This window comes from Gallinula chloropus (genome assembly GCF_964237585.1).
Source record: "Gallinula chloropus genome assembly, chromosome: 2".
Taxonomy (NCBI): Eukaryota; Metazoa; Chordata; class Aves; order Gruiformes; family Rallidae; genus Gallinula; species Gallinula chloropus.
The window spans coordinates 132,768,686-132,782,587 of record NC_140086.1 but is presented as its reverse complement, the minus strand read 5'-3'; the positions used below and the strand labels follow the sequence as shown (position 1 = coordinate 132,782,587).

General features: G+C 39.9%; 1 protein-coding gene across 1 annotated transcript in view; it reads right to left on the bottom strand.

Moving 5' to 3' along the window:
* Positions 1 to 12,332, bottom strand: part of AGMO (alkylglycerol monooxygenase) — a gene marked incomplete at its 5' end in the record, with an annotated part of 193,391 nt that extends 181,059 nt beyond the window's left edge. Inside the window, 2 exons of the mRNA XM_084260189.1 lie at positions 5,573 to 5,703; positions 12,204 to 12,332. Coding sequence (XP_084116315.1) covers positions 5,573 to 5,703; positions 12,204 to 12,332 — 260 coding nt within the window. The remainder of the gene's footprint in view (positions 1 to 5,572; positions 5,704 to 12,203) is intronic.
* Between the last annotated feature and the right edge of the window lie 1,570 nt (positions 12,333 to 13,902).

Here is a 13,902-nt window from a genome sequence, read left to right as displayed (position 1 = left end):
GTTAAACTGATGCAGTGGGAAGATAGTAACTCGTGTGTGGATTAATTATCCTAACATTTACTGATTTAGTTCCACTCAATTGATGACAAACCAGATAAAAACTAATTAGACCAAAGACTGTTCATGTAGACAGTCACTGCCAGGAGCTAAACTGAACTGATTCAGAAAACCCCCTTCCAGAGTCAGGTTTCCCTACTGAAAATGTTGCACAGCACTAACCCCTTACTGAAATCATTGATCCTACTCTGACTGCTTTACCTACAGAAGCTTAGTAAGTTATTTTAAAACCTTTTCTGACAGAGCTGCGAGGGCTGTGACCTTCGGCAAAATCTGGGAACAATTAGCGGTGTGTACGGGACACTGCAGCCAGGAGGGTGCTCTTATGAAACATGTAACTACCCAGTTGGTCAGTTGGAGAGTGGGAGGAATGGGGAGGTGAGTAAATTCTGTCTCTTCAGAAACATCTATTGACAGATAGTGTCTTAAACTGCCATAGCTAGCTGCTGCAGACATGGTTGTGGCTGCAGGTTCAGTAGAATCTAAAGTCAATACAGCTCTTGGCTGCCACATTCCCACCCATTTGCCTGCCTCTCTGCCTTAAGCAAATACGTTTTTGCTCCCATAGTGAACTGAAATAGCTCTGTACAGGATGGGATGAGCACCTGAACCAACACCACAAAGGGAGGACTAAGTAAATGAGTACAGGAAGGACAGAAGTGCAGAAGCTAGGTTGGTTTAAGGCCATGGCATGGCACAGCAGCTTCACTTCCCATTTAACCAGGTTAAGTGATTACCTTTCCAGTTTAGCCCTGCCTGCTCATCACTGCCCTAAGTGTGGTGGTTACCAGGCCTCAGATCTGCCAGCATAATTGCATGCATAGCTGCTCCCTGACCTGGCTCTGTCAAAATGAATGCCGCTGAGCTTAAACACCTCTTTTATAGTTCTTGGGGGGCTTTTTTTTCTGCTTTTAGCTGGATCACTTTGTCAGGACCAGGTTAGGGAGCAATTAAATGTGCAGTTATGTTGGCAGATCTGAGGGGGCAGCTGGATCAGAAGCAACACATCTGACCATGCTCTAAATAAACATCTGTCCAAAGCCTTAGTCAAACAGATGTGGAGAAAAAAAAATGTACCTAATAAGTCTTGAAGTGAAAATATAATTTATGAGAAACTGTATGTATCAAATTTTCTTCTAAGAGATGGAATCGTTAATTTATGAGACTGTAATTTTCTGCAGTCAAACGTAAAGTATCTAGTAGATACTCAGGAAACCCGGACATACTTTCAATGGATAAATCCATATAGGCAAGTATTTTGCACTGTTAGGACACTGCCAGCTCCACAGGGTTATGAACTGCTTGCACAAACTTGAACCAAGCCCGTTCTATCAGTTCTGCATATTGCCACTACTAAGAATTGAAAACTTCTAGTTTCAGACTGCAATTTTTACTTATGTTTTAAGGCAGGTAACTCAGTGATGCTACAAAGAATTATTTCTTATCCTGAAACCCAGACTGTTTTTTTCTAAGCGCATTTCTTGTTCTGGTACATGTTTTTGCACAGTGGGAATTGATGTAGGCTAGTACAATAAGGGGAGAGGTGTACTCAATCTGATTCCCAGGCCACTGCACTACAGGGTGACACAAATGCTGATGCTGGCAAAGGGGGAGAGATGGCACAGAGGCAGCAATGAGCAACTAGAAATGCAAGTCAGTCAGAGGTGCTTCATTTGGCAGCATAAAGCTGCATCTTCAATCTAACTTCTGTAAAAAGACTCTTTAAAATCCACATGATGTACAAAACTGTGACCCACACCAGTTTACAGAAGAAACAACATTGTACTCCTTTGATTCAATTATTGCTCACGTGCAGATATCTTAAGATGCATAAAAGCACAAGGTAATCAAAAAGCATTTTCTCCTTCCTTTCTGAAGTTCACCACCACTTAAGAGAACTTTAATCTCTGTTTCAAAAGTCAAAGTAAATAATGTATCAAGATTGTAACGTTCACTTTAGAAATGGGAGTTCATTGCAGACTTGACTGACAAAACTATGTGTTAGACATACATATATATACATACTCACACACTGTATCACTGTGTTGCAGGGCTGAACACTAAAAATTGGCAATTGAGCATGACCATAAAGAACAGAGACTTTCCCAACTAGTACCTACCTCAGCTATCCCCCAAACACTTTTTGATTTGATTTATGTTCTGCTGCTTTAAAAGAAGAAATGGGCCAATATGAAATAATGCAGATACTTGTATAGTAGATATTTATATCCAAAATAAACTTTCTCTTGGGAGAATATTTTTAAAGCAGCAATTCAAGTCTCCTGGCAATGGTTAGTTAGAAAAATTATTTATTTATTTAGAATAAAAGTTCTCAGAAATTTTTCAACCACCAATATTTAGGATGCTGGGACTAAGCTTAGCAATTCAAGTTTCTCCCTTTCCCCAAATTACTTCCCATTGGATATAATATTTAGTATTCATAGATGCAGGGAGATGCATGCTATGCATTAAGGCAAAGAAAATTATATTTAAGAACTGTATGGGCTATTTTACAAGAGGCAATAAGTACGCACAAAGCAATTTGACTTACTACATGCTGTTGAGTCTAATAAACCCAACAAAACACATTGCCTTGACCGATTAGATTTTTCCTCTTGCACCTATATATTTAGTATTTGGCATACTAATATCAACAATTTATGATTTGCATTTTCTCCAACAATGAACTAAGAAACACTGAATAAATACTATTTTCCCTCAAGGAATGTAGTATTTCTGTTCCACAGACTGTGAAATGGAAAATCATACTCAGGGGCTGAATATGGTCTGTAACTCCTAATTTTTTCATTAAATGTAAAAACCTCTTTGCAGTGGTGCATCTTAAGCTTCATTCTAACTAATAGACTAAAGCCCACCATTTTAGATTCAACCACAGATTTTTTAAGGAAGTGGCAAACCATTGCTGCTAGTTGAGAAAATGAAAATTAGTCCCTGGGAGAGGATACAATCAATGGTGTGTTAATCTAACCTTCAGCTGTTAATGATTTGCACTACTATTTCCCCTGATGCTGTGGGTTCTGCTGAAATATTGTTTTAGCAGTTTCTGTCAGCTTTCCCTACCTTTTTATGCCTGAAAGGGAAAGACTGAAGTGAAAGTCTTAGCAGCAGACTTTGCATGTGCCCTTTTTTTTCTTTCTATTTTTTTTCCCCCCCTGACCCAGTTCTTTCACACCATGGAAGGAGAAGACAGAAGAGTAAACTGTTCTGGTTTTTTCAGTTCAAGCCTTTTTAGTAAGTCTATTATTCACAACTCCTTTTACTTACAAAAGAGGTGTTACACTAGGCCGTCACCATTACAATTCTGATATTAACATGCGATTAAAGAATTTAAAGTCTGTATTTTTTCTGCTTCTTTCACATTCAGCCAGAAAATTAAAGGCTTTACAGAACTCTTTTTTAAAAAAGAGGGTGTTGTATTTCCAGCCATGAGCACGACACCAGCGACCTGGAAGAGACTTCTTGTGTGGATGTTGCAATGAATAAGTGTACCGATCCTGCAGATTTCCCTGATCCTGTGAAGTCTGTTTCTTTAAGGATCATTTGGTTCACTCAATTGTAACAACCTTGCAAAATAATTCCTATCTGAAAGAAACTGCATAGCCTGCAAGCCAAATTCTGCAGCAAAGTACTGAGTGCCAAAATAATAAAAGTACTCAGCACCTTGCAAAGCTGCGCTCCACACACGCAACACTAGTTTTCTTAGCAAGCATTTCTTCCAGGAATACGTGCATCTGAAGCGTCTGAGCCAATAGGCCTCACAAAACTATTCAAACTTAACGTTTTACGTGTATCTCAGTCCCCTTGATTGACTTGATCAGTCCTGAATATTTCAGATTTTTAAAAAATAAGCATTTAGCATGGTAAACCTGTGAAGTGTATGACTATAAAAAAAAAAACGGGCTAAGTTGAAGGAGCGACGTTTGAACTATTTTTAGTGTTTGCTGCAGGCAAACTAGAATAAGTCTTTGAGGTGTGCTGGTGCACACAACTCTGAAAATGTAATATATATAACTATAATACACAAAATATATTGAATAAATTAATGTTCCTCTTTCAAGATCATGCTCACAAGTCATATTAAAAGCAAAGGAAGGTTTCAATATAGGTTTTACACTAACTGCAAAAACAGCTTCACAAAATTCTCAGATAACTTAGACATTACGTTTGAGTATTTCTCATGCTGAAAGATTGTGTCTTATTTGCAGATATAGGAAGAGTTTTGGAGAGTATCCCTGTGCAACATTATCTACCAAATTCCTTAAAAGCCTTCATCCATGATAATTTCTACTGATAACTAAAATAATACACCACAAACTGTCTCTGTACCTACTCTAAAGGCAAAGACAGGCCTTGTCAAAACTTTATATGATTCGAAAGAGTTGATTTTTTTTTTTTTAAATCAAGTAAATGTAAAATGTTCAATAGATTACAATAGATTACAAAGTGGGTGATTTACACATTTCAGAAAATGGATGCCACTTGCCAGTGGGGATAATTTCATTGCTGCTGCGTTCTTTTAATGTATTTTATGAATAACGTGGATTGAAAGAGATTTCTAGTAAGATTTGCAATGACAAAAAACAGGGATCTCTGAGTAACAAAGGCAACATTTTGTGGATTCAAACTACTGTGCATACCAAATATACACTCCATGTATTTCTAGGTGACCAATAGGACATATTGCCTATGAATGAGGAATGCAAGACACAGAATCTAAAAATATATTTGTGGATGAAGGATGGCCCAAAGGACCTGGGATATAGGAAGGGAGGAACAAGTAGAAATAGAGAACAAATTACTTCATTATTTGGCACTGATATAGTAATTTCTGAAATATGGAGTGCACTTGAGACATCAGCACTAAGAAGGCTGAAAAACTGCAGAGGGTTCAGAAAAAGGACTGTGGGAATAATTGAAAGACTTAAATACACCATATAATCAAATTCAAATAATAGAAACTTTTCTTCATGTAATGAACAGATTATATGCAATTTGATGTTAATCTGTAAATCCATGCCTGGGGAATAGAAATATAATCCTATTCTAACAGAAACAATGTAATCAAATCTATCATCTGGAATCTCCTATCATGCAAAGGCAGATCTAAAGCACGGTATTCCTTGGAAGTAATCAGAACTCCTGAAACACACTTGAAGCTATTTATATAAAGGATGTCCTGAATCCCTGTTACTGGATATTTAGTTATCCACAGTGGATATTTCTTAAAAAGGCAACGCTGTTCACCATGACCTAATTGAGGGAAATTTTATGGTCTTTACGTTGGAGACGAGATTAAATGATCATGTCTGCAACAATTCTCTCAGTCATTAATGTCTACCAAAGACATTTACACTCTTCCACAACTTCATTTGTAAAACCCAGATGCCTTGTTTCATCATTTTGCATTAGCAGTGACAATGTCAATTTATAATTCTCTCTTCTTCTTTCTTAGTGATTAAAACCAACCTTAAGCTATTATAACACACATACTTACTCTGGCAGTCGAGACAGGATACCCAAAGAAAGAGAACTTATGCCATCATTGATCCGACCTGACAGCTTACGTTTCTGAACCCAGCTGACAACAAACTCCAGACCAATAAAAGCAATGAAGAATGGAATACTCTGAAAAAGAGTTTGAAGAAAAGAAGTCACAACATACATAGAGTTAGATCCACCTTTCCTACATAAACAGCAGTTCTTACAGCCAGATACTTCTCAGGTTGGCTGGCACCTTACTAGCTATTACTCTGATAAAGTTCCACATGGATGTTATGAATCAGAACAACCAAGGTTAACATTTAATCCACAAAACCAGCATAAATCCCATCCATTAACCTCCTCCCATGTTATTTTCTTTCACATCTTCTGCACATAAACTGTTAAATAGAATCAAAACAAAAGTATTTCCAAACTCCTATTTCTCATGTTCAAGGAAATCAGTGAGAGCAGCAACTTTTGCCGGACTCCTCTAACCACGAGGTAAAAGAGAATCCGCTTTCAATTTGATATGTAAGCGGGTTTTGAATGTGTTCAGCCACTGAATTTGGCATCCAACAATATTATCTGAAGTACATAGGTTTCTTTCCACTTGTCATTTTTGTTGCCACACTTATTGGTTCTTCTGTATGCATTTTCAGTAACCATGCAGACCATTCCAGTTTGGGCTACACATATTTTCTTTTCAGACCAAGTAGCATTAATACAAAGTTCCCTTTTTTCTTTTGGTTTGTACTGACTGTAAAGTAACTTTCTGCCTTTATGAAGAAAAGTATAATGATGAGTGAGACTGAAACATTTCTCACAATACTGCTTCAGTCTAGGATTCAATTCACACTGTCCATCTTGCATCCTAGGTCAACTGGCAAATTTAAAATGCACAAGAGCAACGAGTGGAGAAAGGAGTGGCTGTGACCAGTGGTGGGACTGGTAACATGATTGTGACCATACAATGCTTTAACAGTGGAGACTGTTATCGCTGTTCTCAAATTTTCATTAGCATAGGCAAGAGAAAATGATTGGATAACAGTAATTGGTAGAGCATATGCTTTGTTACTGACAATGGAGCTCTAAAAGTGCCTGAAGTCTATGGGTGGAAAGAACGATGAGGCAGTGGTAAGCGCATCAGCCGCCACCACTACCAAAATCTACAATGCTTGTGGCAAGGAGAATAGGAAGCAGCTACTTTATTTGCATCAGATCTCTGTGAAAATGGATGTCACTTCAATTGGCTCCCTCACATTGTAGAAAACCTTCAGGTGACCTTGGAGACATGCAGACAACTTCTTCTCAGTGGTATTAAACCACAAAGTTCCTAACATGTTTTTCAGGGATAAAGAAATGCAACAACAGTGAGTTCTTCCGCACCCTTATGGGAGGTATCACACTGCCAAACTTGCCCCATTAATCATCTTTGGTCTCCCCCTTCAAGTGACCTGCAAACACATCTAGATTCACAGACTGGAACTGCACTGCTGTAGATGGGAGACTGCTCCTGCCTTTACAATATTTTAATGGGAGAAGCATGTTGCCTCTGCAAATGCCATTGCATTTTGGAGGGTGCTCATTTTTGTTGCCAAGTGAGATATGATCCAGGAATTCCTACCAGGCTGAGACACTAAAGAGACTAAGATGGATATAGACCAGATTGCTCAGTCGAAGAAGAATGGGATGATTCAAACCATGCAAGCAGCAAGAGATTTATAACGTCTAGGAAATGTGAAAGTTCATAAACTTCAGCAACTCAGGGTTAGGTTACAATAACAGATGAACAGAGATTAATATCAACACGGCACTTGTTAATTTAGATGCCTAGCTTGCTCTTTAACAACATTTTAGGTATCTAAAAGCCTGTTTGGGGCACACACTAACTGATGATATAAAAAATTTTGAAAGTAAAGGAAGAGCTATGGATAAAACCCAAGCAGTACCCAAGAAATCCAGTGTGATAAATCTTGGGATACTGGAAATCAACAATAAATAAACAAATAAAAACCCTTTATTACCTTCCATTTGAAATTATTAAAACTTTCCATGAAAATATAAATACTCCTTGTTTTGCTCTGGCTGTTTTATTTCTAAGTAGACAAGGCTTTTAATGTAATTTTCTTAATTCATACAATTAAAAAATAGATTCCTAACTTAGCAAACACAGGTTGATAACAAGCCACATGACCACAGCTGTACATTCCAGCAGACATAAAAAGGGTCTTAAGAACAACTAAGAAACATATGACCACAATATTAGGAGACAGTTCTAGCACAGGCAACAAACAGGTTGGAGCTATTGAATACCAAAAGTTGCAGAGCACATTTAATGAACTCAGAGAAGAAGTGGGATATTTGATTCACAAAATGAAAATAGTAGGAAATATATGATGCCTATATTTTATGGGGCAATTCATTTTACCCAGTAACCTCTGAAACAGTTAAAATACTTGACTTTATACTAATATGCACTAATATAACTTCTCTCCCATTGACTTTGTTAAATATTTTCTTCCCACTGTGAAGCTGAGAGACAGCCAAGCATTTGACAGCACTTTCTGACTCACAAATAGGGAGTGTCATAACGAGGAGGATAAAGAAACACTCAGGGAGTCTTAACCTCCTGCCCATCAAGGAGCTTGCAAAAGGAAAGATTCAAGGCATACTTCTTCATATCTAAGAAATTACTGCCTCTCGCCTACACACCCACATTAAGCTTTGTCCAAAGCAAATCCAAGGGATCAGTATGCCAAGACTAGCATGCATTATTTACATGACCATAACAACTAACACCTATTGTCATGGAGCAGGATTGTACCATGTTTGCTGCCATACAAACAGAAGGAAAAGACATTTCCCTGTCCCAAATAGCCTGTGGTCTAAAGATGAGATGTAGGGCAGCATAAGGATCATGCAAATAATTCAGGATTTTATTTTGTAGTTTGTTTGGGGGGGGGGGGGGGGGGGGGTGGTTTTGGGGTTTTTTGTTTGCTTGGTTTTTGGCTTCTTTTTGTTACAGTTACAATGAAGACATTCAAGGAACCTGATGACGATAGGTAGGTCTGCAAAAGTTTTCAAGGACTGCCCCTACAAACAAAATAGCAAAAAATTTAAGAAATTACCACTCTTAGCACCACAAGCCAGAGACAGAAGCTGCATTTTTTTTTTATATATCTTCTGGCCTGTAAGTGTTTTATTGTCTGTTTCCACTTACTTTTCACCCACCACCAGAAATATTTAATGGAGATTTATGTAATGGATATTTGCATTAGCTTGTGGTTTACTTTGAATCACCGATCCATAACTTGAAATTCTTACACTGAGTAAGAGGAGTTCCCTTACAAGTAACCAACTCTTACAGACTGCAAAGGACTGTTTAAAATCAGTTTCTATGTTATATGGTTGCAAAAAAACATATTCTAAGTTGAAACTCAGTATAAATTGTTTTTATTGCAAGTCTTGAAACAGTTTCTGTTTTCTTAAAGTCCTAGATCCTTGTAATGTAAGTATCTCAACTTTCATGTAAAACTAAATATGAAGGTTCTGTGCCTCATTTAGCAGCAAAGCCTAAAATGTGAATTGAGTGTAAATGTTAACTTAATCTTTAAGCTTTCAAAAGTAGAGAGTAAATAGAAAAGAAAAACAGTGATTATTAAATTTAAAGCTTTCATTTTGGGGCGCTCAGCAGAAGGAACAGAGCACTCTTCCCGAGACTGATTCATGAAAGTCTACTGAGCACAAGTCATAATTTCAGAACATATGCCAAGCAAAAAACAGCATTCCATTTGTCCATCTGAAGATTATGAGAGAATAAAGAAAAAAGAGCATATAAAACATAATCTTCTGTCTACAAGAGGATGCTTGTGAAAGAACAGGGCAAGCATCAGTATACTTTGAATGAGTTAGGTTGTTCTGCCCTGGTGAAAGAAAAACTGACTCTTACTTTCTCTTTTCTTTCTAGAAATAAGGGAAAAATCAGGGGGGGTTAATTCTACATGAGTAAAGTTTATGTAAAAATAATGTTTATGACTATGGTGCAGGATTTGGACCCGTTTGTCCCAGAATTTTGGGGATTAGTTGGAAGGGTTACTTTTCCCTGGGTGCTGCTGAGGAGCTTTGATACCGACAGTCACAGGTAGCTGATAACTTCATGTTTTAAACAGGACTCAGAGCCTTTGTGTACAGCTCTGCCAACATGCAGAGCATGATGAAGGGACTGGGAGCTGTCCTGTCTCTGGAAATGGGAATAATATAACCACAGCCAGAAAGTACAGAAAGCAAGTTAAGCTAAGTTATTCTGCCCTCAAAATCAGAGCTGCTTCACCTACTATTATCATTCATCAGATGGAACAGCACAGCTGACTCCACCTCAAAGGAGCTACTCCTATAAGTGCATATATTTTGTAAACCACCAAAGTCCTCAGTTTGGCAGATCTCTAAAAACATGAATATTTGACTGAATTAGGAGGTTCTGCTATCTGTCCAGTGTTGGCATATCCCCACAGCTGTAGCCACATGATCTAATACACTAGAAATACTCTCATCCATCTGATACGCGATAGATTGCAGAGCAAGATCCAAATCCCATTTCTATATGGTGTCTTGGGAAAGCAAAGGCTAAAGCAAAACCAGCTTAGGACATGTGAGTGCAATCAGTAGTTTGGTTCATACCCACACCATTGTTACTGTCTTTTGGAGTGGATTATTTGAGCTGAGCCCATCATTTATTATCAGGTTTACACGAGAAAAGTTTTTTTGTTCTGTGTTGGTCTGAGCTCAGACATCCACTTCTGTATTTGTGCCACCTCAAGGGCTTTCCACTCCAAGCCCCCCTTGAATGACTCCTCAAGCCACTATTAAATCTAGCCCTGCTGAATCCAATGGATCTGGTACTCTTGCAATTGTTCCCTAAACAGAACAGTCCAAAAGAAACTGCTGGACTAGGAGGTCAAATAAACCACAGAAGAAGAGGTGTAAACACTGCCTAAGCCATAGAGTGAAGACAGTTATACAACTAAAAGGGTTTTACACACCCACCTAACCAAGCATCAAAAGATCTGGTTGGGTAGAAAATGTACTGGTGAGAGGAATTCTAGTACAGCTAACCCAGGATAGTAATAACCATAATAGGAATGCTTTTTTAGTGGGGTTTTTTTGGTTCGGTTTTTTTTCGAGGTATATATTATTCCCTTACACACCTATCACAACAGTGCTTTACAACAGCAGAAGATTGTGGGCCCTTTTAAAATGCAAGGAAGTATCAAGAATCCCTCCACAAACTTTTACAGCTGTGTGCCCAGTAAAACAGATTCCAAGTGTGGCCAAGGTCTGAGCTGAATATTGCACGGGTCTGCAAGGGAGAGGAAAGCCCTGGGGATGGTAAGGAATGCTACCAGCAAAGAAGTGAATGATACCCTTGCAGAAACGTGAGAACGGTAAAAGGGATTGAGATAAGGAATAGGTAGAGCTGAAGGGAGAGATCAGCTGAGTAGGCAAAACTGTCCCACTCCAAACAGTCTTCCTCAATCATGATGCTATAGTTCAGTTGCGATATGCCTCTGAGGAAAGGTGTCCATCGACCATACGCTGTGCAGACCAGCTTTGCTGCCTGCTTCCCTTATCCAAAAGGGCAATGTTTGCTGATAACAGCCATCAGCGAGTGGCTGCTGCATACTGCGATTCCCAGAAAGCTGCTGACAGTGCTGCACTGCTCTGCGCAACACCTCACACACACACCCCCCTCCCAGCCCAATAGCAGCTGCAAGGTTATCCTGGCAGAGGAGCTAGTCAAAGCTAACAGGACCTTCTGTAAAAATTGTAGATCTTAAGCAAAGCTGGACTGAATTTACTTTGACAAGGGCAAAATACTCTATCTACTGTCTCCATGAAAAGTTCACATCAGCTCCAGGTTCCAGAGGAGCAGAGCACCAAGATACATGCAATAGGTAGACAGAAGAGAGCAAAGGTACCTACATGGAAGTGGATAATCTGGCAGGGCAGGAGGGGAGGGAGGGATATGCTGCTGCCTGCTGACAAGGGAATTCTCACCCTGACCTCTGTACTCTTGCCTTGGAGCTTTAGCAGACTGCACCGTCCCAACACAAATATTTGTTCTCATTCTCTTAAACAATCTTTATTTTTTATTTTAAATAGAAATTTTTATTTTTCTTTCTTTGACCAAGCCTGTGGCGCTCTCCTTAAGGGCACAAAGAGACCTGAATTTATTTGCTTTTAGAACCATAATAGCCAAACACGGCATCACATTTTCTGGTTTCCTCAGTTCACTTTGCTGTCACTGTACCCAGCAGCTCTGGCAATTTGAACAACGTTAGCATCAGCGCTCAGATATCTGTGTGCTTTAAATCCTGGTATCAGGAGAAAGCATCCGAGCCTTCATTTAAAATGCATTAAAAGAGAGTTCACGCTTACGTAAGCAGTTTACAGGCAGAGACCCGGGGAGCGAAAGCGGCCAGAGAAAGACAAGGTATTTAATCTTAATTTAGGTGCCCTTTCGCGGACATTGTTTCCTCAGGCCGCCCGTGGCGTTTCAAAAAAAGGCAGGCGGCAGCTGCGCGCAAGCTGGGCGGAGGGTCCGACCAAGGATGCTGCCGGGGAGAGGGGAAGGGGGGGGCTCTCACCTTCTCTACGTAGTCGGGCACCTCCTCCAGCGTGCGGAAGGAGCTCTCGCCGGGCGGTAGCACGTAGAACAGAGCCCGGAGCTGCTGCCCCGGCGTGGCTGCCCGCGGGCCGCCCGCCTCGCTGCCCATCGCTTCTCTGCCCGTGGCCGGCTGCCGCGGTTCGGCTCCGCACCGGCGCTGCAGGTGCCCTGGCAGCGGGGACGCCCGCCCCGCTCCCGTCCCCGCTCCCAGGCGTGGCGCGGCGCTCGGACTTTTGACTCGGCCCGACGGGTGACTGCGTCTCCCCAGGGCTCCGGGGGATGTCGCAGGCTGCTTTTGGAAAAGCCTCTCGTGTCTCTTTGAGCGGTGCTGCTATGGAGGGCTTTGGTGTTTGTCCGGCTGTGGTTGGGTTTGGAGGGTTGGTTGGGGTTTTTTTTTGCACGTGTCATCCCATGCGTGGTCCACGTACCTACCTACCTGCCGAATGCCACCCTGGAAGCCTGTCAACAGCAGAGCTGCAGCTCTCCTTTCACAGCGTCGGGTAGAGTTCTGCATGCACTCGAGCAAAAAACAAATTACACTGCTCAAGTTTTGACTCCTTCGTAAATAGCAGAATTTTCTAAAATTAAAATGCTAAGGGTTCTGAGAAAGGAGCTGAGGTGTGCTTGTTGGCTCCTCTGGTCAGCTGGCTGGGCGAGTCTATCCCTCTCCCCATTAAGAGCCTTGGTTTTTAAACTTTCAGAAAGGATTATGATGACTCAGTTGTATATAGATTCGATTAATGTGACTATGCCAAAGCCATCTAAAATGCTTTCATTTACAAAGGAATGAAAGCGAGGGAAATACAAAGAAACAGTGGAAAAAAACAGGCTAGGTCCTTCTGGAAAATGACTTTTGGAAATGGGAATAAGGATGGCTTTGCACATTTCGGCCTTCAATCTGAAGCTCAGGAGCATGCATTCCCCGCCCAATGTTTGTCAATCACACTTGATATGTTTGGTGTTAGTACCAATAATAAGCTTTGTGATAAAATACATTAGCCAGAAATGAAATAACACAATGTCTCAACAACCCCTTCACCTCAAATGTTCAGTCCCACTTGCAGTCTTTGCAGAAGAAATGGACTATAAATTCTGCTGTAAAGGATTTTGCCACACTTTAAATCCTGCCAGTAATTAAATTAAGAAAAACTTTCTACTTTGAATCAAGCCTTAGCTTTTGAAAGGAACTATGACAGGTAATACCATGTGAAATTTCTGTTTAGAAAAAGAAACATATGTAGAATCTGACATTAAAATAACTGAGGCAATGCACGTTTGTGACATTTGTATTAAATATGTTGCCATTTGAACAACAGCTGAGGGGAGATTTAAACACTTCTGCAATCTGAATGATGCAACGATACTGTAGTGCACAAATGACAGAAAATCACTAGAAGTACCAATAGAAATATTTTACTTTATACTGAACAATGTACATGTATTTTACAATGGTGTTAAGGGTGAAATAGATTTGGACACTCTCTTAAAACGTACAGTTTAGAGGTTCTTCTAGAACTCTAGTTGTTAACTTTAAAATCTGAATTAATCTAATTGAAAATTCCAAATTTACTGCAGATCACACAAATCAACAGCAGTCTGGCTAGATCTTCATTGAAGACAATGGCATATGGTAGAAAATGTTCGCTTTTTCATTTTGATTAACCTAGATATTTCTATGG